The sequence below is a fragment of the Cygnus atratus genome, chromosome 1, assembly GCF_013377495.2.
Source record: "Cygnus atratus isolate AKBS03 ecotype Queensland, Australia chromosome 1, CAtr_DNAZoo_HiC_assembly, whole genome shotgun sequence".
NCBI lineage: Eukaryota > Metazoa > Chordata > Aves > Anseriformes > Anatidae > Cygnus > Cygnus atratus.
Window position 1 is genome coordinate 73,426,650 of NC_066362.1, and position 20,453 is coordinate 73,447,102.

A 20,453-nucleotide genomic window follows, 5' to 3' on the forward strand; every position below is an offset into this window, starting at 1 on the left:
AGCTGGCTTAATTCCTTGAGCCCCAGGCTCTATACTTCCAAAATAAGGCAGTGGCAGAGAAAGTTTTTGATGGGCAATGAGCAGCACATGAAGACTACATTGGGTTGAAATCTTTCTGTTTAATAGTAGCTAGGACTTTACATCTGTCCCCACAGCGCTCTGCCTATTTGAACCACTTGATGTGTAGCAGTTTTGCAGCCCTTTCCTCTTGGGTTTCTTTGCTGCTGTGTGAAAGCACAAAGTGAGAGGCTGGTGGTAGGGGCGATGGCAGAGCCTGTGGCACTGGTAATGGCTGAGCCTCTAAGGCCTCAGACTGTCAGGTCTTGTGTCTATCTTATTTAAAATAAAATAAATAAAATAAAATAAAATAAAATAAAATAAAATAAAATAAAATAAAATGAAATAAAGTAATAAAATATTCCTTTCAACTGAGTATGCCTGGAGAAAGAAAAGACTAAGAAATAGGCATGCTCCAAGACTGCTTTTCCTCCATCCCTCCCCTAAACCTCCCTGTAGAGACAACATCTCAGGGTTTTGCAGCGGCCTGGTGGGGCCTGGCCGGCTGCAGCGCTCACAGACATTGCGCTGTGGAGAGGCCCAGCCATCAGGCACCGATCAGCATTGGAGCAGCCTTCTGAAGTCACTCTGAATTAAACTAATGACAGTCGGCTTTGATAGCTCGCTCCTAATAGTACAGCCAGAGAAAAAAACAGCCACAAAGGAAATTCATTTTTTTTTAATAACTATTTTGTTTAATAATTAATTTGACTCTCTTTACTATATGATTTCTGGGTATTTCAGTCATCCTTTTTAACTTCTCTCTGTACAACATGAAGGAGAAAATCTTCAGCAAATAAAAATGCTTGTCAAAGTCCTGGTCGAGGGAGGACATGGGAATGAAACATACCAATGTGCTGATATCAGCTTATCAGCCAGCCTTGCTCGCAATGTACAAGGAAAGGATTAAATGGGATTAGGCACAGACAAAATGCCTGGTTTGAAGACTGAGGCTTGCCTCACGAGGAGGATGTTGGTGATGACTGTGGTGAAGGCCATCAGTAGGGTGTTCAGGGGAGCACATCTGGCACAGCTCAGGCGGAGACCGCCAGCCAGCCGCAGTGGCAAGGCAACGTTTCCCTTTCTCAGTGTTTGGTGGGTATTCACCAGATGGTGTCTGTCCAGAGCAGCTTCCTGTGCTGTTACCCTGTGCTTTCATTGGGGCCTGCTTCCCCTCCAACAGGCCGATGGATAAGTTCACTGCTGTGAAGGTCCAGCAGAAGTGCCTCGGAAAAATCCTCCCCCCAGGAGCTGACCATTTACTCACAGAAACCAAATCAGCAGTTGATTTGCACTGGGCAATGCCTGAGTGCACAGAAGCAAGAGGAAAGCACCCAGCATGCAAGTGCTGGTGTCTGACAGTGTGTGGGACACGTTCTGGGACGTACTGTTGGTGGCTCCTCTCCTGCTCTTCAGCTTTGGGACCCCCTACTGGCCAGATCAAAGGAGGATTGGTACAAGACAGGCTTATGAAGATCTTGACACACTGAGTATGTCAGCCCATTCATACTTGACATGCAGTAAGTCCTTATATTTGGCAACAGCATACTGTAGCAGAGCAGCTTTGGCTGTTTGCCAAAGTGTATGTGACATACACATACACTGATATGCACACTCAGTCTAAGGATTGCGTTTCAACACGAAACGAACAAAGGATTTAATGCATTATGGTTGAACTAACTCTGTACAGAGCACGTTCAGTCCAAAACCTCCCCGACCCAAAATGTGATGAGCATGAAGCACAGAGTGTGTGGTCAGCATTGGCTCCAGATGCTTCTCTCCATTGCTGCACCAGTTTCTGCAGTGCATCTGGGTTTCCTAAAGGAAAACTGCTTTGTTTCTGCAGCAGCCCTGAACCACTTGTCCTGCCTGCTGCTGCTTCCACAGCCAGGCCCCCAGTGATGACCATGGATTCCAGACATGCCATGACTATAGAAAACACTGCCGTCACACTGGGAGCAGAGGCCTATTAACTTTCAAGTGGTAATTATACCGAGAAGTTGTGATACTGTGACATGCACAGAATGGAGTGTTTATTTCCTTCCCGGCAGGAGCATGCCGGGTGTCAGGGCTGGTGAGCGAGCGCTACAAAGCCTCTCATTATTTTTGTCCTCTCATTTATATTACTTGGTAAAATCTCTTTTGCTGCAGAAGACAGTGATATTATCTTTCTGAATCGTAATGTTATTTTGTAATGGAATGGATTTGTTTTGGCCTTGTGCTATGGCTACTTACCCCTCAGGCCTGCCAGTGAGCACACTGGACTCTGAAACCCTTCTGCTGCAGCACTGGGGAGTTCAGCCACAAGCCAGAGTAGAAAAAAAAGATTTATTCAGACTTTAGGTTGCAAAAGACCTTCAAATCACCAAATCCAACCATCAACCTGCCTTACCGAGTCCCGTCATTAAACCATGTCCCTCAGTACCACATCCATGCATCTCTGGAATACCTCCAGGGATGGAGAGTCCAACACTTCCCTGGGCAGCCCATTCCAATGCTGGACCACCTTCTCCATGAAGATATTCTTCCTAATGTCCAATCTAAAACTTCCCTGGCACAACTTCAGAACATTTCCTCATGTCCTATCACTTGGCATCTGAAAAGAGACCAACACTCCTTGCTGCAGCCTCCTTTCAGGTGGCTGTACAGTGTGAGGGGGTCTCCCCTCAACCTCCTTTTCTCCAGACTAAAAACCCTGTTCCCTCAGCTGTTCCAAATACGACTTGTATTCTAGCCCCTTTACCAGCTTAATTGCTCTTCTCTGTAGAGACTTGAGCAACTCAATATCCTTCTTGTAGTAAGGAGCCCAAAACTGAACATAGTGTTTGAGGTGCTTCAGAATAGCAGAGGCCCACGAATCCTTCTGCAGAGGTGGTTTGTAATATTCCAACATCTGGCTTGTATATTTGTTTTGCAGCAGCATCAACTATTCCATACAGAAGGAACCACGTGAAAGCATCTGGGGGCTACTGGCTGCTGCTGTTTGGTAGTCCAGCTAGCTGCGGGAGCTCTAGAGACGCGCTGAGACAGATGGGGAAGAGAAATATAAATCCTCGCTCTTATCGCCCTTCATCACAAGATGTGTTTGGTTATTAAATATAAAAGCTCAATCTAGTTATCAAAAGTATAACCATCTATCTGCTTCAGAGATGAAAGAAACATGATTTGGGCAGTTTCACTCACTCAGACACTGCAGTTTGAAACTTCCCTGCAGAACCAAACCTCTCATAGTTTCATCAGTTTATCCTGCTGCAGAACAGCCACGAGAGCTGCCAACCATTCCTATCCCCAGAAAAACACAGCAGGGGACGTGCATGGCAGGCTGAAAACTGCTTTCCCCAACTTATGCAGACTGCTGCCAGACTGAAAATGGACACAAAAGGGAATAGGCAGAAGGATGCAGCTTTGATGGGATAGGAAATATGTTACAAAAAACAAGACAATGCTGGCAGGTGAAGCAGAGAAGAATGTGTTTCTTTGGAAGTTTTCAAAACAGAAAAACTATTCACCTTATTTCTACAGCTTTGGCTGAAGAAACGGTTGGGCAAAGTGACAGAAATCCACCCACTGGAAGACTCTTCCATGACTGCTGCAGAAATTCAGTTCAGACACTAAAGATGATGCAGTTTGGCCTTTTACAGTCGCTTGTTATTGTCCCATTAATTAAGGGGTTAACTTTCATGGCAGAAGAGTAAGAGGCTGTAAACTGCTTTTGTGGTGATTAAATGGTGAAGTGGAAAAATCATCTGAGAGCACATTTCAGTATTAGGGAGCACGGTCCATGGAATAGAGAGAAAAAAAAAACAAAAGGATAGACATCCTGATTCCCTGTTAAGCTTGAGAAGGTTGGCGATCATGTCTGGACTAACAGTAGCTTATAGGCTTGAAGCAGACAAAAACAAACCAGTTGGCACATGGGGATGTGTTCCTGAGAAAAATGTTTTGCCACCTGAGTGTCTGGGTCAGGCACCAGACCCAGCTGCTATAAACAACCGGCACAAACCCGCACCCTGTGACCAACAAGCTCACACTCTGGGGTCTGCAGGCAGATCACCAGCCATTAAAGCAGTTTCTGTAAGATTATTACACCACGGGGAAATCAGGGCCACAGAAAAAGTTGGCGATAATGCTCACTCAGCTATGTGTGCTGTCTCCCCCAGCTCCAGCAGGATTCCCTACTTGCCTACGAACAATAATTGCAATGCTGCGTGCAGACAGGTGATGCCATCCCCAAAGAGATGGTGATGGAAAGCAGCAATGCACCAAAACCAAGCCTCTGAAGAAAATTTTCTTTTTTGTTGAGTTGCTTTTATTTTTGTGGAGTTGGTGCTTTAAAGCTGAAATATTTTCCCCAATCAGCTAATTATTTTTATAGCAAAACTTCTGCCAGCTGTTCTGGAGAGGAATAGCCAGGGTAGCAGGGCCATGGTCTTTCTGCAAACAAGTACCATGGCTTTCAAACACTGAAGACAATAGACCCCAGTTAGGAAGAGGCAGGAGAACTTGTGTCCCACGTCCATTTTGTGTTTGTGCATCTCTGTCTTCAAGAGGCAAACTAAGACTCTTTACTCTTTTCTTGCTGAGTGACAACTGGGGGTAATGCTTCTATGCTTCTTAGGTGCCAACAGGACCAAAACATTTATTTATTTATTTATTTATTTATTTATTTATTTTTCTGGTGGTATCTGGAAGTTTTGTTCTTAGTCTCTAGGCCAGCTCACTGTCCAAGCCAGCAGCTGAAGCCCAAAGAAATCTCACTTGTTAGTGGAGCACTTTCTTGAGCTTTCCAGTTTGCAAGCAGGAAAAAAGCATTTGTAGCACCCCACCGCTTTTGGATACCCCACTGCTCTTAGGTGATGCTGAAGGACATTGGAATTGTTTGGTAGCAATATACTGAAATGTCTTTCCAGCCTGTGCATGGATAAAGACAGAGATCAAAAGCTCAGATGGTGAGAATGAGCGTTACTCCATCAGGAAAGGCAGAATGCCAACTTACATGTCAGCCACACGTATCATTGAGCACACGCACTTCTTACACCTCTCCCTGTCACACCTTTGGCTTCAGCAGAGATGTGCCTACTTAAAGCAGGGTGTGTTGGCTTCTGACTTCTCTGTAGGTAAAAATAGTCTAGAAATGAGAAGAGTAGGGACAGGAATGTGAGTGGCCAGTAGACCTTCAACTGAACATGAGCTTCTTATTTAAGAAATTACAGGTGCTGGTGGTAACTCTTCCCCCACCACCCTTGTTGCCACTTAAAACATGGGAGTGTTGGCAAACCCCCATTTTCCAGGGTGCATGGACATCCACTAGACAAACTACTCAGTCAATGAAGGGGAATGACTACACCTTCAATTCCCTGATAAGTTCAGTTTACTCCCTTGCTTAAGCACACATTTAACATGTGAATAAAATAGCTGGGGCTTTTCTGTTATTAGTATTGTGATGACTGGATGAACATATTGAAGTTTGCAAGGCTCAGAGATTCTGTGATGCTCAAGGCGTGCAGCATGCACATGCAAATTGTCTGCTCACACGTAAGTGATATTCACACATGGAAGTTTTTTGTAAGAACTGTAAAGACCCCCCCACCCCCACCCCCCCCCCGGTGAATGACATATTGTTCAATCCTCCTACATTTCTTCATAGATTCAGGGTAGAAAAGTACTCCCTACCCCCTTCAGTGCTTGTTGCTAGAAGCATCCTGATAATCAGACTAATCTTGGGACCAATTTTCAACTCCTAACAGCTCAGTAAACTAAAATGCTTAGGCAATTTATTCTCTGTATATTGTCAGCTAGGTAACACTTGATTTCTCATTCCATGACTGCATTTTATTGTTTTAAACTGAAATCCAGCATGTGTGTTTCCAACAGATCATCTCCATAAGCACTTTCTTTTTGCTATGGAAATGATCTGAAAATTGTTCTTTGATATGAGAGAAGAGTTCACAGGGCCACACTGTACAAAAGCTTGAATCGTGCAATTATCATTTGTAAAGAGAAACTGTTATCAAAGTAACTGCAGGGGACACCTCCAGGACTCCTCTTAAAGTCAGGAAATTTGAAACATATATTTCTCCAACATGAATTTCAGTCCAAACCCTTCTGAATAATTCATGAGAACTGATTTAATGTCATAGTTAAATCTGGCACTCAGGACAGAGATTGGGGGTTTCTGCGGCAGATGTAGGATTTAGGATTTTGCTGGTTCCTTTGGGATCGGGGGGGGGGGGGGGGGCTGGGGTCAGCTGGGATCAGGAGGGTTTGGCTACTGAGGTGCCTTTGATTTGGGAAAGTTCGTTACCTGTGATGAACAAGTTGGCAGGGAAAGACTGGGGTGGAAGTCACTGCCACACTTGGTGCTTGCTGCTGCCGACAGGGGAGGCAGGAAGGTGATGGGGAGCTGGAACGCGCCGTCCCCCTGCCCCATTCTGCCCCCCACCAGCGCTAGCGGCAGCCAGAACCAGAGCCTCTATTTTTCTTACATGGCAACAAATTATCCACACCAAGGAATAACAGATGTTATCTGTCCTTTAAAGAAAGAAGCCACCTCGAAAGAAGAAAACGCCACTTTGCTCTTCATTCAGTAAATGAGAGTTATAAATTGCTGGGAAATGGTAGCTTACAAAGCACTCAAAGAAAGACCTACAGTTTGGCATGTGACCAATACCAAGGAGTGACTGCTTCTAACTAGCAGCTGGTGTGTCTACAACCAGGCAAATTAGCTGAGGGGATGCTCATTTTTTGCAATCTCTGCTCTTTCCCAACCCAGGATGAGTTGGAGAACTATGTCTGTGAGGTAGACTCATCTCCCCCCATTGAGCAAAGCTGGCTTCCACGAACTAGGGATTTCACCCCACTGCGATCTGGTATATTAAAACCATCCAGTAATCACATTCCCATTATGCAGTGTAGCCTGAAGACTACTACATTTAAAATGCCATTTAATACTGCTAGATTTTTGGAAGAGCACAAGTGAAATGGAAAACAACCATTTTATAGTGCTTATCAGCATTTAATCTCAAAGCACTTTTCTAATGCCAAGTGCTACCTCATTTTACAGACAGCAAAACTAAATGTTATGCATATGTATTTTTACCAAGGTCAGAGAGTGGAAAAATACTCATGTTTTGTTGATTCCCAGCCTCAGCCACTGGCTCAAAGCCAAATTCCTCCTCTGTTAAGAACATGCTGCTGATTCACAGAACCATGCTCTGCCAAATCACTGAACAGCACTGAGCAGAACTGTGTGTTTTCCATAACACAAGCTATGATGCTGTCACTGGTAACTCAGACAAAACTGAGACTAACTGCAATACAAAACCTAGACAGTTGTGTCCTTTGCAACCTCCTTTTGCTGAAATGCAACAATCATGAATACATATTAATTATTTTCTTTGTACTACGTAGAATTTTATATTTAAATAGGAGTCATATGTGGTTCTTACTCATAAATATTCAAAAGCCAAAAATTTGTCCTTAAGACACTTGACGAACTACTGAAAACACATGACTATGATGTGGAAAGTTGGTCCTAACGTATCTTGCTCTAAAGCCTCTGTATTTTTCAAATTTTAATCGTTGTCTAATGCCATAGGTGACACCTACTGGGCAAATGAAGGCCTGGCACATCCAGCATGACACAGCCCTCAGTATGCTTGGTTATTTCCCTAAACTGCTGAAAAGAACAAATCATCTTTACCCACTGCAATAAGATTTTGTTGCACCCATTACATAGCGAGGCAATTCATAACTGCTGAGAGGAAGGCGAGAAGTACAAACCATCAACTAGCTAGAACCTTCAGGATAAAAAGTGGCTTTTTTTTGCAGAGGAGGGGATGTCTAAATTGTCCTCCAGAGACAAGTAGTTCTATTGAAGTCCCTCCGTTTCTGTAGTTCTGTAGAAGCAGGAAGATGTGAACATTAGGGCAAATACTGCTTACCTTTTTTTTAACCATTGGTTAATTTTATTTTGCTTTGCAAGCAAAATTTCATTGCACCAATAATTTCATTACACCAACCCACATTAATCAGTGTTAAACAATGAAAGAGTAGTGGTTTAGAGTTCATCAAATACGAGCAATATCAATGTCATAGTTAGAAGGGAAACACTGAAAAATCTCCCTTTATGTTGGCTAATCACATTGAGTCTAATAACAGACTTAAAATGTATAATAATGGCATTAGGTATATTATCCAACTTGTTGCTGTTATTGCTTTTTAGAGAAATCAATTTGAAGAACAAATTTCCATCAACTTAAACTGCAAAGGCATGCAGCCCAAACATAAGGAGTACTTTTCTCAAAGTTATTCTATATTATCTATTATGCACTCAGTAATGTTCCACTGATAAAGGTTACAAGTACCAAGAGTAAAAATGTAAGATTATTGTTCTTCATTTAAACTTATAATAAAAAGGACCTTCCACACATTTTGCATGTGATTGGTACAGTGATTAACTGCATATGTTAGAAATCTGCAAGCATAACTAGCTAGCTGTCTGCACAGCTCATACTATCCAGGAAATACTTCATTCTCCACGGAAGCAGCAAGCCTGACGTGCCACAACTGCACACACCTTTCTGTGTAAAACAAGACACTTAAATATAGGGAAAAATAGGTCTAGACATTTTAATATCTTAAAAATTGATTCCATCTTTATTAACTTAGAGAAATTTCTAACAAACTCGTATTCACGTAATAGTAGTAACAACAAAAAAGCTGTACAGTCAGGTGTGGTCCAGAACTTAGCTCTGCATGGCCCCAGAAAATAATGTCACATAGTAAGGTCTTCAGATCCCTAAACAAATGACAGAGTGTCACCTACTGTCATGATTTTTTTTTTAACATATCAGTTTTCGTCAACTGCTCAAGTTTAATAAGGGGATTCACTTTGACCTGTAGGTCCTTGAATGTTCATATTCTCCCATTTGAGAGGAACACATGGGGCAGTGTGCTTCTCTCAATGTCTTTGGTACCTGGAAAGTTATAGAAACTTTACTCTATATTGAAAGTATTTTTTTTTATAGGAGAGGGAACTGAATATAAAGATCCTGCCAGTTGAGGCACGGAGACATTTTCCTTAGGCAGCCTAACCTCATTTCCCTTTCTGGGAGCATTAAGGTAAGATCTCACCAGGCACTGTTCGGGAGTTGAATATATTCATGTAGAAATCTATCAGTAGTTCAGTGAAGAGATTCAGAGGTACCAGAGCACTCAGCGAGGCTGTTCCTTTAGACGGCCAGATCAAATTCAAGCCAAAGACACAGGCCAGGCTGGATGCTGTCATTCTGTTATATATGCTCTCCTGCGAAACCTGAAAAGATATAAACATAAATAGGTATATGCAGATGCATGCCCCGTGACTGGGAGATGAGACTCCCCCATACTGAGGATGAGCCAATGATGGGCATAGACCCTGACCACAGGTACGTCAGTAGCTTCTTAATAGCCTCAGGACTGACCATGTAGCTGAGAGTCAGGGGACTACTGGGGTCTGTGTCCCACAAGAAAAGATTTCAGCAACTCAAGCAAAAAGACTGAACTGTTTCCTTATGCTAGGAAAAATAATTGTGTTGAGTCTTCTATATGGAATCTGTTGTTATCTCTGCTGGAGGGCAGAGAAGGACAGCAGAAACAGCTATTCCATCTGCTTGTGCTACATCCTTTACAGAATAAACCTCCAAAGTTCTGAAGTTGTTTGCAAGGGTTCAAAAGAACTTTTTTCTTCCGCTGAAGCATGACTTCACTTCCAAGTACCTCCACATTCATCCAATTCCTCTAAAGCTATCGAGGTGAAAATGGGCTGTAGGTGAGACATACAGCACTGAAATCTGTTCCGTACCTGGATGATGTGTCCTACATGTGTCTATAGATGTGAACCCCAAACCGGGTAGCAGAAATAATTCTTCTTCCCTGTATGATGTTGGCAAGGAATTTGTGTATATTCTGCCCTCCTGCATTGCATGTCTCGTATACAAAGCCCAATAGGGTCTGGGTGTCCTATCTGACAGGTTCCCTGCTATTGTAAAGAGCCAGCAAGTTGAAAGTTGGTTCTTCCTGACATAGGTAATTCAGCCAGTTCTTCCCTGGCTGACGGCTGCAGTTGCTGATGAGCAGTAATCTGTCATGGGAAGACCATACAGTCACATACTGTGACGTGCAGGCTGCTTTGAAGTTGTCGCCTTGGAGTAGAATGGGGAAGAATTGGCTAAATAATCCTGTGTGCTAGAGTTTCAAGTAGAAGAGGAAAACAAAAATTCTGCTTCTCAGTACCTCTCAATTTCTGCCTTTGCCATAGGGCCTCCTGAAAAGGCAGCTCAGTAGTATTGTGAAAAGTCTGATGGCAGTAAAGGAAAAATCTAAGAAACACTATAATCATGTGAGCACTTCTTAGCATATGCATAAAGTCCAGTTGCCCTCTACCCCGTAATGAAGGTTTTGTTCCCGTCTGCCTCTTCGCATGGTCTCTCCTCAGTGCTCTACCTAGAGAGAAGCCTTCTTGCTCAGCCATCAGGGGATATAAAGTCCTTTAGACACACATGCAGGATGAGTGTTTTCCTTGGGAGACACGAAGAAGCACACGTGCCAAAAGCTTAGCATTTTCTCCCTAGCCATATTAACTTTTTCCAAAAAGAGGTACAATTTTTCCTTCCAGTCTTTCCTTTACCCTCCTAGGCCATTAGAGATACTATGATGTTGCCAGTATTAAAGGGTCCTATTTTTTTTAAGGTCATGAAGCAGGGCTGGATAAAGGAAGGGCTGTTAATAAGAACATACTGGTGCCATAACTACCTTTTCAAAAGATTGAGCTCACAACGCAAGACTAAAATGTCATCAGACTAAACAATGATGCCTGCTTCATGACCTTACGCAAAATGCACATCATTCTCTCTAGAGTATGAATCACGTATAGCAATGTAGCAAGCTACCCCCAAAGTAACTGATGAGGGAAAACAATCAGGACAATGACGATTACCCTGCTAACAATGTGGCACAGACCTAGGTATAACCCTGATGGTAGATGGACAGTGAAGCTTGCCTTTGGATTCAGGTAAATGCAGCAAGGTTAGGGACTGGTGTTCTGGCTCTCAGGTCAAGAGACCCACACTGGCTACATCCACATTGAGTAATGTGCTGAGTGAGAACAAATCATTTTTTGGTGTTTCTTTCACTTGGAAGTCTCTAAAATAATGTGAGAGCTCTGCTGCAGCCCATCACATTGGTGTTTTTTTTACAGCATGAAATGAAAATCATGTGCTGCATACCCTAAGGAGGGTACTTTAAGCATATATGGGGCAGATACATTGTGATGGCACAAAAGCACATGGTATACTACTCGAGGGCAGTGGAGGGTGGAAGGAGTCAAACCTGTTGCAGGTGCCTCTCCCATGGTTTTTGAGGGTACTCCTGACATACTCTCACCTGCAAGGTGTACAGGTTCTGTCTCTGAGCGCTTGTTGACACACATCCAGATCAAACTAGCCATCTCCTCAAATGCTAATGCTTCAGCCCAAAGCAACAACACTGCAACTTGCTGGTAGAGCTGGATTATAATAATTCTTATTATTTTTTTATTTTCAGGTCCACTGTCTCAAAGAACGTTTCTAACTCTGAGATGAATCCACCTCTTCTTTCCTGTTACCACTTCATGAACATTTCAAGGAGGCAGTCAATGTTGAACAACCAACAAAAATACCCACAACACAGCCTCTCTCCTGAGAGAGAAAATTCTTCACATAAAATGAACCAGTGATTATGTCTGAGGCAGAGCTACGCTAAGCCTTGCCTGTGAGTCATCAATTAGGCAGACGCTCAGGAATTCAAGGGAGACACTGCACTCATTCCACCTTGTTCTCATTCCACAGTGCGCAGCAATGCCTTCCTCAGCAGATCCCAGAAAAAGTGTGCAGCTGAATCCTACTCTTTCTCCACAATAATCTTTGCTGGCTCATCAAAAGCTGCAAGCAAGGAAGCCCTTTCATATCCAGTGGTAATAACTTTATCCCTCCATGAGGGGATTTGGCTTCTTACAAGAAGAATACAAGAATTTGGCCATACAAATGGCATCTTTAGCATTTGGACTAACCCCCCTAGACTCTTTCTTTGATTCCATCATGAAGGTACTAACCATTACCTGTTTCAAGTGAGAATAGACTTGCTCTGCCAATTTGACAAGATAATAAAAGACAATTCTCCAAAGACCTAGATTTTATCTTTGAAGGAATCATCTGAACATCACAAAAAAGTGTAACAAGAAAGAACTACACAACTCCAGCTTGTTGGGTTTTTCCTTCTTTGACTGGAACACGTATAAAAAATCATTATGTAATGACAACTTACATTGAAAGAAAGGCCTCTAGAAATCTTTTTCTTTACCTTCAAATAAAACTTGCAAATTGCTAAACTCATCATTGGAAGTAAACACTGAAGATTTAGTGCCACATCAACAAATACAAAATATACATCTCCACCACTCCAGATTACATACCCAGTTTCCCCCAGCAAAGCTGTAACAATTTTTGGACTCCACAAACATGCATCCCAGCACCCTGATGGATAATGCAGGAGTGACACCAGTCTGCCACTATTCTGCATAATGAACTTCAACAGTGTAACGGTAGAAGGTAGAAACAACCAATTACCATCACATTTTACAAATATATTAAATATATAATAATTAAATAATAATAAATAAAATAATAAATAATATATAATAATTTATATTAAATATAATTTAAAAATATAATATAAAATATAAATATAAATATAATTAAATATATATTAATAATATATAATAATATATAATAAATAATTAAATAATAATAAATAAAATAATAATTAAATATATATATTAAATGTAATATATAATATGTATTTACAAATACATCACCGTCTTTTTGACTTTGTACTCACAATGCTTAAGGGAAGTTGACAAGACACTTCCAGATGAAAATTACTAAATATTAAAACACTCCCACAAACTGACTGGAAATGCAAATTTCTATCCCTTACTCTCTGCTAACCGTGCAGAGGTGCCAACTGCTTGTATCTGCTCCACGAGGCTTAGTCATCTAATCCTTCCCAACGTGCCCCATAGCCCCAGCCACCTCCAAGCTTTCCTGGTGCTAATTACACTTTTAAATTGGACAAGTGATTGAGATAAAACATCAATTCAGAGCAATTCAGAGTTTTGAATGTTTTTTTTTTTTTTTGCCAGCTTTTACTTTGCTTTAGGTTTGTTGCTTCGGTTTCAGATCTGAAGTATAGCTCACGTGACACAAAATCTTATCTATTTTTTCCATTTGGTCCAGGAAGACATTTTGAATTTGGCAGGTTTTTGCAGTAGCTCCCTTAGGCAAGTCAGCCACCCTTTCCCTTGCATCAGCGATGATTAAAGGGACAGAAAGATGCAGCAGAGTGGGAAGGTGTGTAAGTATAGAGACAAGGGCTGTATTTGCTGTTTTGCCACTTGTTCCTGGTTGTCTGATTTTGTCTACAGACCTCAGTTCTCTGTGAATCCAAGGGGGGGCCTGCAAATCCCTCACTAGAGGCCACCTACAGTGCAAAGTGGAGATGGACAGTGTGGATCTTTAACAGTATGCTGGACTCCTTACTGGCAAAATCCCTGCCAGTCTAAGGTTAAGGAATTTGGACCTATTTTTGAAATGCAAGTCTTTTACTTCTGTAGGAGTTGTAATGTCTTGCTGTAGCACTCTTGGACTAGAAGGAGCTGTTTCATTAAGTAAGGGGACTGAGACTGCAGAGAAAATGGAGATTTTTTTTCTTCTTCCACAAGCCTGTATCAGCCTGTACTTAAAGTATTCAAAACCTGTATCTAGTGATTACAATGCATCCCACTTCATGAAATTAGCACAAGTGCCTCTTGCACTTCTCAAGGCTAAGCTCATGGAAAAATTAAATTGCCTCTTACATGTAAGAAGGTTGATGCTTGCAGGTAAGAACTAGGATTATTGATAGAGAGGTCTAAGTTTGAATTGTGTCAGTTTGCGCAGCACACCAATCTGCAATGAATAGAAATCTCTAGCTCCTAGATTGTTTCACATTCCCTTGACCTTTCCACATGCAAATATTCCCCACGACATTAAGGATGAAAAGCTATGGATCAGCAAAAATTGCAGAGCTGAGCACTAGTATCAACTTGACGCTGTGCTTTACATAACAAGACACACTCAAAAATAATGCTATGTTCTGTTGCCCAATTACAGAAAACACTATATAGTACTTTTGCACACCTCATTAACACCTCAAGTGCTCAGCTCTTAAGAAGTGCGTTGAGATGGTGCATCTATTACTGGAACAAAGTCACTTACATGATTCGTAATGCTCAGGAGAGATATCAGTTGCTAAAAGAACAGCTAATAACACGAGGAGTTCCTTAATAGCATTAGAGTTCAGCTAAGCAACAGTAAACAAGCATGTGGGTATTACAGAAACCTTGAAAGCACAGTCGGAGCAAGGGTCATATCAATGTCTTTCCTTTAATCTTGCTTTTCTGTAGTGTTTTGAGGTAATATGGGATTAAATGTACCTGCTTATGAAATACGCTACAAGCTAGAATATGGTAAGCATGATCATAGCCCAAGAATAGTTACAGTTACAGAGGGCTAATTCCTCCAGTGGTAAAAATCAGCATCGTTCCACACCTGTCATTAGTTCAGTGGGCTCTTCAGACTTCTGAAGGCTGGGTCACTTCATTTAGCTGTCAGCTAAACTATGATCCTCAATATTAGGCACTTGGGTTTGAAAAATGCAATCTAGAAACGGTAATGCACTGGATAAGGCAGAAGGGAGGGAAACTAACACTCTCCTTACTGTCTTTTCCTGCACATAAACTGGCAGCAAAAGGATGTCACTAGGATGACTGTAGAATGACATGTACTGGAAGTTCTCCAAAGCCTCACACTTGTGGGGTTTCCAAAAACAGGTTAAAAATAATCAGCAAATTGTAAAGTAAGACAAAAGACAAATGATTTAGTTTATTCAGAAGTATACCAACCGTCCTTGCAAAATGGCATGACCAAAGCTTTTGTTCAACATTGCAGTAAATTCAAATTACAAAATTAGAGGCTATTTTAGCACAGGAAAATGTTATTTTAAAGATTATATACAAAATATTTTGCTGATTGTTGTTCCAAAGCTCATCAATATTTTTACCATTTACTAAAATGACACAAATGTAGTGTTTTATTTGCCCAAAACTTACGCTTCGGAAAAAAAAAAAGTGATTTCATGTAGTTTTATTCTGGCACCAAAAATTACACACTCACCATTGTCAATCTTTTTCACTCCAAATTAGGGAAAAAAAAAAGAGTAAAACATATATTTGTGAATGGGAAGTGGAAGACAGAGGACTTTTAAATATTTCAGTGCAGGCAGAGTTTCATTTACACAGTAGATTTTCTTACATCTAAAGAATTTCATGGTCAAGGTACGTCTGAGACTGTTGTTTAGCACTGGCTTTTGTTAGAAGTGGCACTAAAGATTGGCACTACTTTTGGAAATTTTGCTTATACTCACCATATGGAGAAAGCATATCAGATACTTTAGAACAACATAATTATGTTCAGGAAGTCCATGAATGATCTGTTTACATCTGGTTACTCGTAAACTGCTCTCCACACCTGCAATATCAAAGTCAGTCTTAATTTAACTCAAAAACTTCAAAATATTACCAAGAACTAACACCTTATTTATATCATCTGGAATTACTTCGGCTATTCATCTGTAAAACTGACCACAAAAATCAGCCCTATTAACTTCCACCACCATTGTAACAGTTTGGGCTATCTCTTTGTGTAAGCCTATCATATTCAGTATTTATCTGGCTAAGACTAACTTCCAGAGTATTTTCTCCGTTCAGTGAAATTGCCAAAACAATTTGCCAGAAAATACTTTCCAAGGTCTTGTTTTGAATCCCATTATCTCCCCATGCATTGAATCCAGATGTCTACCTTTCATGCCTTGATTTTATTCTTGCTGCTCAAAGTGCTCTTTTGGCACTCTACTAACTTCAAACACACTTTTGTGATTCTGCAGGAAACTTTTCTGTCTTGGACAAGGATTTGTAAGGCAGCCACTTGAATGGGTAAGAACTTCGTAGAGATAAGCTTAAGCAGGTTCATTAACTCATTTCTACAGACAGGCAAATCTGCAACTAGACCCCAAACTCACTTAGACAGTCTGGGTAAGAACTATGCTAACATTAGAATGCATTTTGAATGCTATTCCAAGTGACTTTTTTTTTTTTCCCTGTAATATTGTAATTATCTTAGTACTGGAAGTTTAACATCAGTTTGGAGAAAGGTCTGACTGTTACAATCATGCCTGACCTAACCAACTGATTTGTGCTGATGTTTTTTCTCCATTTATTCCATTTTTCTTTCTCTCCCTGACATTGCTAGAGATGCACAGAAGAATCTATGCATGCACAAAATTCCAGCATGTTAAATGTTCCCTTAAGCTCTGATTTAAATACATGAAGCTATACCATGGTGAGCTGTGTTGATATTTTTACCACTGCAAAGCTATCAGTTCCTGTAAGACACAAAAATCTGAGTCACAAGAATTTTCTTGCCAGCCTTCTGCAGAGTAAATAATTCAGGAAGTACAGCAACACCAGGCAAAGGAACTTTAGCAGTTTTCATGACCAAACAAGAAGTTCTTTGAAAATTTCAAGCTTCAAGTTTCTATTTTTTTTCTTGCCAGTCACTTGGCTAATTTATTTCTCAGCTCCTGTCAATAAATCTTGTAAAAAATGTTTCAGATGAGACACTAAAGAAAAAAGCTTCACTATTATTTCGAAGTATTGTAAAGTAGGCATAGTGTTTTTCTGGGTTTGCAGGTTAAGAGATGTAATAGATACATCACACACTGCTCTGGTGTTTTCCAGAAGCCAGAATGAGAATTTTCAAATCATCCCAAGACAGCTGTCTGTGATCGCACCTCTTCAAAGCTCCCTACTGCACTGTATTCATAGAGAATACGCCTTTGCTGCAGTCCAGCTTGGCTCTCAGGCTTAACATCTTTAAAAAGTAGGATATCATCATAGCATCAAGAAAAGATAGTGGACATCACACTACATAACAAAAAAGCTCAAGGAGAAATTCTCTTAAACTCCATCTTTGAACATACAGTGACAGCATTTAAAACACCAATAAACAAAAATAACATTGAGACCTTCACAGGTGCTTTGCCATGAAAAAAACCTCAGTATTCCTAGGACAATGCATTGCTCTCAGACTCTTCAGATTTGTTCTTTTTTTTCACTTAGCTCTAGCACAGAGTAACATCATGCCCAGAAAGTCAGCAGACTAATTCAGTAAAAAATAACATTTACCAAATTGAAATTCCCCTATTCTTTACTCTGTTCTGAATGACTATCCTTACTTCCTTCATTTTTACAATTGCCTTGTGAATAGACTTACTTCTCTTAACACCCTGAGATATTTATTGTGTAGATGGATGAATCCTTGATTTTAGTCTTGCAAATAAAAAACAGTATGGAACTTCAAAGGATTCTGAACATGACTAACTTGATTATTTTTTAATGGAAATACATCAACAATGTTAGTGATATTAAATAATACATGCAGATGCTAGTGATGGGCACAGTATAAGAATTTTATATAGAATAAAGTGTATCTAGGTACACTAAACTTTCTGTACTGTTATTTGAATAGTAGCAAAACATAGAAACCTCAGAAGGAGTCTTCACTACACTTTACCAACATGCAGCAATTGAGATTTATGCCCAGCCCTAATTATTTTATTGAGCTACCCCAACAGCAATGGACATGATAACGAAGATAACCTTCACTTTGCAACAGCAACATCCAGTGGTTACCAGAGGTATGTTACCAGACTCTGTTGGAAACTCTACTCCATTTAAGATCTAATTTCCTCAAAAAACAGGTGTTGGAAAAATGTGTGCTTGTGACTTGTCACTGAAAGCCCCACTGGTTCTCTGCTAAATTGACAAGAGCCGCAATGGCAAAACACCAGCCTGAACAAGTACAGGGTAATTGTCCTGGTTTCAGGTAGGACAGAGTTAATTTTCCTCCTAGTAGCTGGCAGGGTGCTATGTTTTGGATTAGAATGAGAAGAGCGCTGATAACATGCTGATGTTTTAATTGTTGTAGAGCAGTGCTTACACCAAGCCAAGGACTTTTCAGCTTCTCGCTCTGTCCTGCTAGCGAGCAGGCTAGGGATGCAGCAGGAGCTGGGAGGGGACAGACCCAGGACAGCTGACCCACACTGGCCAAAGGGGTATTCCATACCATCTGACGTCATGCTGAACAATATATAGGGGTGGCTAGCCGGGGTGAAGGGGGGGGGCCGGCTGCTCGGGGATAGGCTGGGCATCAGTCAACGGGTGGTGAGCAATTGCATTGTGCATCACTTATTTCATACACATTATTACTATTAATACTATTATTATTATTATTATTATTATTGTTATTATTTTCCCTGTCTTAATAAACTGTCTCTATCTCAACCCACAGGCCTTCATCTCTTTCTATTCTCTCCCCCATCCCGGAGAGGGAGGGAGGAGGGTGACCGAACGGCTGTGTGGTGTTTGGCTGCCAGCCGGGCTAAACCACAACAGTCCATTTGGCGCCCAACGTGGGGCTCGAAGGGTTGAGATATCGACAGATTTGACCAGAGTGTGTTAAACTAAAATTGGTATAAGTATTCGACCTGCTTAATAGTTGCTAGTCACAATGTTGATTGCCTTAATCTCAAGTCTGCTGTGCCTGTTTCCCAAATTGAGTTTTATAGCACGTTACTTTCTGTATGTGCTCCCTGTCGTGCTGTTATCCTTTCCGGGCCCTGGTTTAAGATTGTTATGGTACTGTGTGGTGTAACGATGGCTTATGAAATGATGAGATATCTGGTCATGACTCCAACCTGGTATTTGTACTCAGCACTGTCGTCGACTCTATACTTCGGAAACCAGTATCTCAGAAACTATTAGCAATTACACCTATTGCCTTTTTTCATCAGGAGTCAATCTGTGGAGGGGACAGGGGAAGATATTTTTTCCTACCTGTTCACTCTCCCTTCCTCCTTCACCACCCTCTTATCCCCCGAGCTAGTTACGGTAGCTCTCCAAGATGTTGAATATCCTTGGGATACTCAGACCAGCATGTTCTTGTTGTTATGTCTCCTGAATGCGCTTCAGGTTTTGTTTAAGGTTAAACAACTACTTAGGACTCTCATCCGGAGATCTGTCTTGAGGCGGGATAGTTGCGAGTGGCAGGGAGTGTGGGAGGATATGGGCAGGTTTCTAGAGCAGTGGGCACCTCCAGTGTTTTGGACATTCACCCCTGAACAACTGCAAAATCCTAAAAAACTGGTAGAATGCTTGAAAAAAAGGTGTCATGACTCTGGCAGTTCCAAAGTGACACAAATCACCGTGGCGTGCTGGGGTCTGGCTTGTGCCTATCGAGCTGCAATTGATGCTACTATCAACCGAGTGACAGACCCTGCGGCCGTTCTAGTCCCGGCTCCCGCAGCCGTTCCAGCTCCAGCTCCCGCAGCCGTTCCAGCTCCCGCAGCCGTTCCAGCTCCAGCTCCCGCAGCCGTCCCGGCTCCAGCTCCCGCAGCCGTTCCAGCTCCCGCAGCCGTTCCAGCTCCAGCTCCCGCAGCTGTTCCAGCTCCCGCAGCCATTCCAGTTCCAGCTCCCGCAGCCGTTCCAGCTCCAACTCCCGCAGCCGTTCCAGCTCCAGCTCCCGCAGCCGTCCCGGCTCCAGCTCCCGCAGCCGTTCCAGCTCCCGCAGCCGTTCCAGCTCCAGCTCCCGCAGCTGTTCCAGCTCCCGCAGCTCTTCCAGCTCCAGCTCCTGCAGCCGTTCCAGCCCCTGCAGCTGCTCCAGCTCCTGCAGCCGCTCCCACTCCTGTGGCTGGGTCAGAGAAACGAACTGTAGCAGTGCAAGTTGCCCCTGCAGAGGGTACTCCAACCCCTGTGGCAGACCCTGTGGCTGGGTCGGAGAAACGAGCTGGAATCAAAGGCAGCCAAGTGGTATGCCACAATTGATATTGCTAATGCATTTTTCTCCATCCCTCTAGCAGCAGAGTGCAGGCCACAGTTTGCTTTCACTTGGAGGGGAGTCCAATATACTTGGAATCGGCTGCCCCAGGGGTGGAAACATAGCCCTACCATTTGCCATGGACTGATCCAGTCTGCGCTGGAGCAGGGGGAGGCTCCTGAACACCTGCAGTACATCGATGACATCATTGTGTGGGGTGACACTGCAGAGGAAGTTTTCGAGAAAGGGAAGAAAATAGTCCAAATCCTTCTGAAGGCCGATTTTGCCATAAAACAAAATAAAGGACCTGCACGAGAGATCCAGTTTTTAGGAATAAAATGGCAAGAT

At 42.1% G+C, this 20,453-nt stretch overlaps 1 protein-coding gene across 5 annotated transcripts in view; it reads right to left on the minus strand.

The window, feature by feature from the left end:
• Positions 1 to 8,291: 8,291 nt before the first annotated feature.
• The window catches only part of ARHGAP8 (Rho GTPase activating protein 8), a 90,753-nt gene continuing 78,591 nt past the window's right edge, over positions 8,292 to 20,453 (minus strand). For 3 of the 5 annotated variants that reach the window (XM_035550970.2, XM_050712702.1, XM_050712698.1), the window contains 2 exons: positions 15,598 to 15,701; positions 8,686 to 9,373 (listed from right to left, as the gene is read on the minus strand). In XM_035550970.2, the coding sequence (XP_035406863.1) occupies positions 9,176 to 9,373; positions 15,598 to 15,701 (302 nt within the window). In that variant the 3' untranslated portion in view covers positions 8,686 to 9,175. Of the gene's footprint in view, positions 9,374 to 15,597; positions 15,702 to 20,453 lie in introns of all 5 variants that reach the window. The other 2 variants (XM_050712703.1, XM_050712705.1) reach the window with 1 other exon arrangement.